General features: G+C 43.9%; 1 protein-coding gene across 2 annotated transcripts in view; it reads right to left on the bottom strand.

Annotated features, from left to right (window-relative positions):
- LOC143298874 (anoctamin-7-like) overlaps positions 1-10,518 on the bottom strand; it is a 51,987-nt gene that overhangs the window by 19,053 nt on the left and 22,416 nt on the right. For both annotated transcript variants that reach the window (XM_076611878.1, XM_076611879.1), the window contains exons 12-16: positions 10,206-10,327; positions 7,858-7,947; positions 4,568-4,723; positions 2,111-2,147; positions 469-578 (exon numbers count right to left, since the gene is read on the bottom strand). In XM_076611878.1, the coding sequence (XP_076467993.1) occupies positions 469-578; positions 2,111-2,147; positions 4,568-4,723; positions 7,858-7,947; positions 10,206-10,327 (515 nt within the window). The remainder of the gene's footprint in view (positions 1-468; positions 579-2,110; positions 2,148-4,567; positions 4,724-7,857; positions 7,948-10,205; positions 10,328-10,518) is intronic.

Here is a 10,518-nt window from a genome sequence, read left to right as displayed (position 1 = left end):
ACTAATAATGATGATGATGATGATGATGATGATGATGATGTGTGTGTGTGTGTGTCTGTTTGTCTGTCTGTTTGTGTCTGTCTGTCTGTCTGTCTGTGTCTGTGTGGGTCTGTGTGTTCGCTCATTCTTTTGTTTAACGTCTATCCACAATCGTGATTTTGTTCATGTGCGTGTGGGAGGGTTAAGTGGGGGTGCATGTGGGGGTGTGTATGTATTAGTTTAGTTTAGTATAGTTTAATATATTTTCACTGTTTAGTGATATTAGACTAGGGGGGGTGGGTGGGGGGAATGGAGAGGGGGAGGAGGGGAGGGGGAGTGATGGGGGGGGTGTATATGCGCATGGGAGACGAGGCGTGGGGTACATGAGAAGAGGCGTATGTATGCATGTGTATATGTGTGTGTGTGTGTGTGTGTGCACATATGTGTGAAAGAAGAAACAAAACATGCACACAGCAGACATGCACATACTCCCTGAAAGAAGGCAATGTAGAAGCACGATGCGTAGTTGTTGGCGAACTGGAACGCAAACAACTTGAAGATCAAGGCATCGTCGTATCTGGTCTGTGTCCGGTGGTTCTCTGCCGCACACCAGACGCAACATCTTCAACATCTGCATCACAGTTCTGTCTTAATAATATTAATAATAATAATAATGGTATTTATATAGCGCTGGATCTTGTGCAGAGACAAATCAAAGTGCTTCCGCACCAGTCATTCACACGCATGCATAACTCTAATACTGTAGAAACTAAAGACAAGGAAGGGCAGGCAAGGGAGGCTATTTTGGGAAGAGGTGGGTTTTAAGGCCAGACTTGAAAGAGCTGAGTGTGGAGACTTGACGAAGCGAAAAAGGAAGTTCATTCCAATCGCAAGGTCCAGAAACAGAGAAAGATCTTGATCTTCTTTAACCGATCACTTCAGATCTGATGCCTTTTTAAGTGACAGTAATAATAACAATATATAGTACTTGTATGGCGCAACTTCCCCAGCTTTGGGGATTTTCGAGATGCTCCCCTCTGGTCGACAGTTCAGAAGTAGAAGGACGAAAACCATTCGCTTCGCCAATGGCTTTTTCCCCAAAGCAGTCAATGCCCTGTCTCTCGAACATATCCAGTGTGATAAATAGAATTGTGCAACCAACAACCATCTACCGAAAGATCTAGTCATCAGCCCCATCCACATGTAATATGCAGCTTTTGTTCAAACGTGTGTGTGTGTGTGTGTGTGTGTGTGTGCAGTGCGTGCATGTGTGAGTATGCACAAGTTTTTATATTGATATGCACTTAAATGTATCCTAATTTCTACTGTATCTGTGTTTGTGTATGATTTTTGATTTATGTTCGTATCTTGTTATGTACAGGGGGGTGGGGGGGGGGATAAGCAGCCAACAGATGCAAAAATCGTCAACATTTTACATAAATCACATTGTCATTTATTGTTCAGTTCAGTTACCCAAGCTGAAATTGTCAAGATAAACAAAATGCTTCCAAACATCAATGATTTCAAATGTTATTTGAGGCCTTGATATGAAACTTGGAAATACATTCATGAAAAAAAAAGTCACATAAAATATAAAAGGCTGACTGGCTTTATTACATATCTCTTGTTGAAACAAAGTGTGCAATGCTTGAAAAATCAATAAATATGTAAGTGAGTTTTGTATTTTAATTTTTTTTTTAATGAATATCAAGATAATTTTTAAATATATTCACTGTTCCTGCGGAAACAACGTCTTGTGACAAATTATTCCAAACATTTGTAAAGAAATGTGCAAATCTGCAAGTTTTTACTTAAACTTTTATTCATATTCTTTGGTTATATGCTCATGTTATGTTTTATTGTTCTGATTGTATATCAACATATATGTTGTAGTCTATAAACATGAACTGCGTTGGTCTGACTGTACCTTTACATGTATGTTGTAGTCTATATACATGAACTAAATAGTCTCATACTTTAAAAAAACCAAACAAATCAAAATAAGATAAAATAAAGTAACATACTCCAGTCTGTATTTACATGTATGTTGTAGTCTATGTATGTACATGGACTGAACAGTCTCATACTTAAAAATCAAAAAATCAAGATAAGATAAAATAAAGTAACATACCCCAGTCTGTCAACCAACGAGCCAGCACATTGTAGACCTGTGAACACACACATGAAAAGCCTGAGAATATTGTGCTTGAGTTGTGTCATACTGTGCTGTGCTGTGTTATGCTCTTCTGTGTTGTGTTTTGCTATGCTGTGCTGAGCTGTACTGTGCTGTGCTGTGATTTGCTGTGATGTGCTGTGCTGCACTGTGCTGTGCTGTGATTTGCTGTGATGTGCTGTGCTCTACTGTGCTGTCCTGTGATTTGCTGTGCTGTGCTGTGCTGTGCTGTGCTGTACTGTGCTGTGATTTGCTGTGATGTGCTGTACTGTGATTTGCTGTGCTGTGCTGTACTGTGCTGTGATGTGCTGTGCTGTGCTGTGATTTGCTGCACTGTGCTGTGCTGTGCTGTGTTTTGTTGTGCTGTGCTGTGATTTGCTGTGTGGTGCTGTGCTGTTGTGGTGCTTTCTGTGCTGTGCTGTGATTTGTTGTGCGGTGCTGTGCTGTGCTGTGTGGTGCTTTCTGTGCTGTGCTGTGCTGTGCTGTGCTGTGCTGAGCTTTGCTGTGCGGTGCGGTGCGGTGCGGTGCGGTGCTGTGCTGTGATGTGCTATGCTGTGCTGTGCTGTTCTTTGCTTTCCTGTGCTGTGCTGTGGTGTGCTGTGCTGTGCTATGCTGTGTTATGCTATGCTGTGCTGTGCTGTGCTATGCTGTGTTATGCTATGCTGTGCTGTGCTGTGCCATGTTGAAAATCACCACCCAGACCACTACTTAAGGTCTGTTGGTTGATAGGGGGTAGAGGTAAAATCCATCTCTGAGGGACTAAAACCCAGGTACACTCGCTTCCTGGTTAGGCAGAATACCACTGACACAACAGACTGGCAGGTATCCTGGTATCAATGTTCAATTTTCCTCACTTTATGTTTTTTCATTAATTTATTTGTTGTTGTTGTTTTGTTCTTTTCTAACGCATTACGCCTTTTGTTCAATGGTAATGGTCGAGGGGGTTTTACTAAGTTCCAACACATTTTTTTCCAGACCTTGAAAGGCAAAACATACTTTCCAAAGACATTTCCAGCCCTGGAAGTGGTTTTCTCATTTTGCCAGGAATTCTCCTCACTTCCATGTCTCTGTGCAAACTGTGCACAGGTGAGAATTACTGAAAGAGACACAGCAAAAGACTATAATTATTTTTATCCTTCTGTCTCCAATCTGCTTTAGAGAACCCCGCAAACAGCAGACACACACTGTCTAAGTTCCAGTTTCAGTATAAACGAGGTGTCAAAGTGTGTGGACTGATCCATATAAGCTACACCACATCTAGTTAAAAAAAAATTTTTTTAATTTTTAAAAGGAAGAGGAGGAGGTGCCAACCTTGACATAAACCCAACATGCTGACCAGGCCTTGATAGCCTGGCGTGGTTTTTATAAAACTCTAACATAAAATGAAACAAAATAATATCAGCATCAGTATCAGTAGCTCAAGGAGGCGTCACTGCGTTCGGTCAAATCCATATACGCTACACCACATCTGCCAAGCAGATGCCTGACCAGCAGCGTAACCCAACGCGCTTAGTCAGGCCGTGAGAGAAAAAAAAAATATAACAAAAATAAAATAAAATAAAATAAAATAACAACAACAACAACAAAAAAGACAGAATAAACAACACAGGAGGCACTGTGGTCGAGTTTAGTTCAGGCGTTGGGACTTCTGATCCAGCGTTCACCAGTGATCAGGGTTCGAGGCTGTGTTTCAGCATGCTGCTGTGTCCTTGGGGAAAGGCGCTTTGCTCCGATTTTCCTCAATCCACCCAGGTGTGAATGGGTACCTGACTTTGGGTGGGTAAGATCAAAACAAAAGAAGTAGAGGACTTGGCGCCGCCTTCCTGTCCCGAGCCCTTGACACAGTGGATATGAATTCACTGCCCTGATGACTGTAAAAGGTTATGGGACCTTTAACCTTTGTTTAAACAACTGAACTTGGAAACGACAAGGATGGAGATAGCATTGAGGATGGATGACCTTTAGCCTTTGTTTTTAATGACAGACCTTGGAGAGATGAGGGAAGTAGGACCTTTAACATTTGACCTTTGTTTGAAACAATTGAACTTAGAGAGGATGAGGATGGAGATAGCACTGAGGAAGGAAGACCTTTAACCTTTAACTTTTGTTTCAAATGACTGACCTTGAAAAGGAGAGAGATAGCGTTGAGGATGGAGGATCTTTAACCTTTAACCTTAGTTTCAAACAACTGACCTTGGAGAGGATGAGGATGGAGATAGCGTTGAAAACAGAGAGCCTTTAAACTCTTAACCTTTGAAACAACTGACCGTGGAGAGGATGAAGATGGAGAGAGATGGCATTGAGGATGGAGGACCTTTAACCTTTGTTTGAAACAACTGACCGTGGAGAGGATGAAGATGGAGAGAGATGGCATTGAGGATGGAGGACCTTTAACCTTTGTTTCAAACAACTGACCTTGGAGAGGATGAGGATGGAGACAGCGTTGAAGATGGACGACAGGATGGTGGACATGAAGAGACACTCAGCGGCTGAGCTGTCGGGGCAGTAGTCGATGCTGATGACCACGCGGTAGGTGATCACCGACAGCACACTGATAAGCACCAACACAATCTGAAAAAAAAGTAAAATGAAAAAAAGAAAAAAGAACTGTTGCTGTTCTCACCATTGACCAAGACTGGAGAAACAACAACAACCTGGCACAGTACCCACACGCCAAGTGAGGGGGAGAATTTCTGTTTAATTCCCCGTCACACAAAGTGGTGATTATCTTCTTCTTCTTCTTCTTCTTCTTCTTCTTCCCCTCCTTCTTCCCCCTTAGCATCATGACCTTAGGCACACCACTGATGACCTGGCAACCACTTCTCTCAATTTCTCCCTGTTCCTCGCTTCGTGTGGTGTATCAAGGGGAGATGAAGCCTGGCTGAGCCCTGACTGTAGACACAGAGTTGAAGTAGTAATTTTTGCATTTAAGAATAAATGAATCAAAAGGTTGAAGAGGGAGGGTGGTGGGAATGGTAAGGTGAGCTGGGGGGGGGGGGGGGGTAAACAGGACACATCAAGTGAATCTGGCAACTAACAAAATGAACACAGAAAAAAAAAAAAGCAAACACATACTACATTTTACATATACATACATTAACACGAAAAGGAAAGATGTGTAAGTAGAAGTCGTGAATGATTTTTCTTAAATCCTGCTCAGTAAAAGTTTGACGATACTGATTCACACTAACCAGTCACACCTGGCCTTGTGGAAAAGGTATACAGCTGAGGCGCTGCAGCAGAATCAGTTAGGCGTTGGACTTTTGATCCAGCATTCACCAGTGATCAGGGTTCGACGCCCCCTTTCTGTTTGGCACTGTGCCCTTTAGAAAGGCACTTCACGAAATGGAGTGATGGCCTAGAGGTAACGCATCCGCCTAGGAAGCGAGAGAATCCGAGCACGCTGGTTCGAATCACAGCTCAGCCGCCGATATTTTCTCCCCCTCCATTAGACCTTGAGGGGTGGTCTGGACGCTAGTCATTCAGATGAGACAATAAACCGAGGTCCCGTGTGCAGCATACACTTAGCGCATGTAAAAGAACCCACGGCAACAAAAGGGTTGGTCCTGGCAAAATTCTGTAGAAAAATCCACTTCGATACGAAAAACAAATAAAACTGCACACAGGAAAAAATACCAAAAAATGGGTGGCGCCGTAGTGTAGCGACGCGCTCTCCCTGGGGAGAGCAGCCCAAATTTCACACAGAAATCTGTTGTGATAAAAAGAAATACAAATACAAATACAAAACACTCTGACACCAGTGATCAGGGTTCGAAGCCCCTTTTCTGTTTGGCACTGTGTCCTTTAGAAAGGCGCTTCACTCTGACACCAGTGATCAGAGATCGAGGCCCCCTTTCTGTTTGGCACTGTGCCCTTTAGAAAGGCACTTCACTCTGACACCAGTGATCAGGGTTCGACGCCCCCTTTCTGTTTGGCACTGTGCCCTTTAGAAAGGCACTTCACTCTGACACCAGTGATCATTGTTCGACGCCCCCTTTCTGTTCGGCACTGTGCCCTTTAGAAAGGAACTTCACTGACACCAGTGATCAGAGTTCGACGCCCCCTTTCTGTTAGGCACTGTGCCCTTTAGAAAGGCACTTCACTCTGACACCAGTGATCAGGGTTCCAGGCCATCTTTCTGTTAGGCACTGTGCCCTTTAGAAAGGCACTTCACTCTGACACCAGTGATCAGGGTTCCAGGCCATCTTTCTGTTAGGCACTGTGCCCTTTAGAAAGGCACTTCACTCTGACACCAGTGATCATTGTTCGACGCCCCCTTTCTGTTCGGCACTGTGCCCTTTAGAAAGGAACTTCACTCTGACACCAGTGATCAGAGTTCGACGCCCCCTTTCTGTTAGGCACTGTGCCCTTTAGAAAGGCACTTCACTCTGACACCAGTGATCAGGGTTCCAGGCCATCTTTCTGTTTGGCACTGTGCCCTTTAGAAAGGCACTTCACTCTGACACCAGTGATCAGGGTTCGACGCCCCCTTTCTGTTTGGCACTGTGCCCTTTAGAAAGGCACTTCACTCTGACACCAGTGATCAGGGTTCCAGGCCATCTTTCTGTTTGGCACTGTGCCCTTTAGAAAGGCACTTCACTCTGACACCAGTGATCAGGGTTCGACGCCCCCTTTCTGTTTGGCACTGTGCCCTTTAGAAAGGCCCTTCACTCTGATTCTCCTCACTCTACCCAGGTGTGAATGGGTACCCGACTTTGGTTGTGGAAGCTTAAACCGGTGGAAGGAGAGGACTGGGCCCCACCTTCCTATGCAAAGCCCCAGACACAGTGGACATCAATTCACTGCCCTGATGGCCGACAAAAGCCTATGGGACCTTTAACATTTTTTATGGACCTGGACTGGTCGATGAGTCGAGTAGCAACAACAGTGATCACAGAATGTGGCTGAGTGCAGCTAACACACAAGAAGGAAAGAAGACCAACAGTAAACTCAGACCTAATGCTTTTTAAGTAACAGTAACGATAACAATACATATTATTTACATGGTGCTTAGTCCCCATGTAATGGGCTCTAAGCATCTCACACGAAACAATACATAATTATACACTAGTGCATAATCATAATGGCATGCAACAGCACATGAAGACAAAAAACCTCTCTCTCTCTCTCTCTCTCTCTCTCTCTCGTGTCGTGTCCGACTATGACCATCAGAACAGCAGAGAAGGCAACTGCTGTTTCAACTATTTGGGCTAGAATTTGATTATAGTGGAGAGTGTCTTGCCCAAGTTACATCCCCACTCTCTCGGCCAAGAGGGTTTTAGGACAGTCAGCGTTGGGATGGTTCCCAAAGGCCAACTAGCCCCCAAGGCTGCAGCACTAAGAGCCAGTGCAACTTTGCCTCCTAGTTTGAGAGTCATAGTCCTTCACAAAAGACTAAGCTGTAAATGATTTCCCATTGAAAGGAGAAACCCTTGATAATACAGCTCTCACTTTGCTGTTAGCCCAAATGTAAACTTATGTCAATCTGTGATATAAGCCGAGAGTTGGGCTATATATATATATATATGTATGTATGTGTGTGTTTGTGTATGTGTGTGTGTGTGTGTGTGTGTGTGTGTGTGTGTGTGTATACCACAAGTACTATAATACAAGTGAATCATTAAAAAAAAACAAAAAAAGTATACCAGAAAAGAAACAAAGAACATCACCAAAAAACTCTGACACTGATCACAGACTGTACTCACCATCACAATGAGAACAGAGAAGGAGATCCAGAATTTCAAAAACTGGATTTTGAACGGGTAATACCACACCCATTCATCTGTGACGGGGTCCTGCCATGAAACAACACCATCAAAAACGTGTACATTACTCAAGACTGGTTTATTGTTCGAGCACAGGCACAGAAATTCAATGTTCAACATGTGGAAATTTTAAAAACGAAATATAAATAAACTAAAGCTGAGAAAGTAACGAGTAAGTTATGAAAGTATGAACATTGAAATACAATCACACACACACACACTCGCATTCACACATGCATGCATGCACACACACACACACACACACACACACACACACACACATGCATGCACACACACAAACACACACACACACACACACACACACACACACACGCTTCCATCTTTAACTCACAAACTCATCCAATACCCCCTTAATTCCCAATTCTCATAACCTCCTCCTTCTCCTCTGCCTCCACCCTCCCCTCCACCTTCACCCTCACAGGACAAGCTCCCATCCCAATAGTTTTTATCAAATCATACAGATTCTAAAACAATTACTCATATTATAATCACACATACACTCCCAACACCACTCCACCTGCAATACATCAAAGATATCAAAACTGAAAACTTCAAAACATACAGTATGATAAACTGTCAAAAATGATTTCAATCGCATCAAACAATGGACAAGTACAGCTGATCTGGACACTTTGTACCCAACCAGTGCAGCTGCACTGCAGTTTCTGTGGACCAGCCCTTTAACAGGTGAGTGCACTGTACACAATGTGACACTGTACACAGCGTCATCCAAAACATGCCCAGTTGCTGTAAAAACACCGGTGTTGCTGTGTTTGAAATTACCAAATAAAATTATATGGATGGTCAAACCTACAGCACATTCATCAAAGGCATCTTCTGCTGAACAAAAGTTATACCAAGGCGAAGAAGTAAAAAAAAAAAATAATAATAATAATAATGGTGACTGACATCCTGACCTGTAACCTCAGTTTTATCTGAATTGCGTGACAGCCCTTCACTGACATCCTGACCTGTAAGCTCTGTCTTATCTCAGCAAGGTGACTGACACCGTGACCTGTAAGCTCTGTCTTATCTCAGCAAGGTGACGGCCCTTCACTGGTATCCTGACCTGTAAGCTCTGTCTTATCTCAGCAAGGTGACAGCCTTTTGCTGACATCCTGACCTGTAAACTTGGTCTTATCTCAGCAAGGTGACAGCCCTTTGTTGACATCCTGACCTGTAAGCTCTGTCTTATCTCAGCACGATGACAGCCCTTCAGTGACATCCTGACCTGTAAGCTCTGTCTTATCTCAGCAAGGTGACAGCCCTTCACTGACATCCTGACCTGTAAGCTCTGTCTTATCTCAGCAAGGTGACAGCCCTTCATTGACATCCTGACCTCTAAGCTGTTTTATCTCAGCAAGGTTACAGCCCTTCACTGACATCCTGACCTGTAAGCTGTCTTATCTCAACAAGGTGACAGCCCTTCACTGACATCCTGACCTGTAAGCTCTGTCTTATCACAGCAAGGTGATACCCTTCACTGACATCCTGACCTGTAGGCTCTGTCTCATCTCAGCAAGGTGACAGCCCTTCACTGACATCCTGACCTGTAGGCTCTGTCTCATCTCAGCAAGGTGACAGCCCTTCACTGACATCCTGACCTGTAAGCTCTGTCTTATCACAGCAAGGCGATACCCTTCACTGACATCCTGACCTGTAGGCTCTGTCTCATCTCAGAAAGGTGACAGCCCTTCACTGACATCCTGACCTGTAGGCTCTGTCTTATCACAGCAAGGTGACAGCCCTTCACTGACATCCTGACCTGTAAGCTCTGTCTCATCTCAGCAAGGTGACAGTCCTTCACTGACATCCTGACCTGTAGGCTCTTTCTCATCTCAGCAAGGTGACAGCCCTTCACTGACATCCTGACCTGTAGGCTCTGTCTTATCATAGCAAGGTGACAGCCCTTCACTGACATCCTGACCTGTAGGCTCTGTCTCATCTCAGCAAGGTGACAGCCCTTCACTGACATCCTGACCTGTAGGCTCTGTCTTATCACAGCAAGGTGACAGCCCTTCACTGACATCCTGACCTGTAGGCTCTGTCTTATCACAGCAAGGTGACAGCCCTTCACTGACATCCTGACCTGTAGGCTCTGTCTTATCACAGCAAGGTGACAGCCCTTCACTGACATCCTGACCTGTGGACTCTGTCTTATCACAGCAAGGTGACAGCCCTTCACTAATGAACGTACTTGTTAGCAACAGTCATGGGGTAAAACACATAGTGTAACGTCCACTCCTTTAAACACTAAAGACCACCACCTTTTTGGATTTAGTGCCAGAAAAGTTGGGGCGGTCAGGTTCGTTGGATTCGAACTGTTCCACGTCCCATTCGTAGGCCAGTTCTGAAGTCTTTCTCTTCCAGATTTCCAAAAATATTGTGCCTGGTAAAAATGAAAACATGGAAAAACATTGATTAATTAAGATATGGGAAAACCAAATAAATATGAATGCAGAGAAAAAGTGTGTGTTTCTGTCAAATGCCTCAGAACAGTTCCAGGCAAAGATACATAGAAGATCATGGATGAAAAAAAAAAGTGTTTAATCGTATTGATGATATATATATATATATATA

The sequence above is a fragment of the Babylonia areolata genome, chromosome 24, assembly GCF_041734735.1.
Source record: "Babylonia areolata isolate BAREFJ2019XMU chromosome 24, ASM4173473v1, whole genome shotgun sequence".
In the NCBI taxonomy this organism is placed as follows: Eukaryota; Metazoa; Mollusca; class Gastropoda; order Neogastropoda; family Buccinidae; genus Babylonia; species Babylonia areolata.
This window is presented reverse-complemented; position numbering and strand designations above follow the sequence as displayed.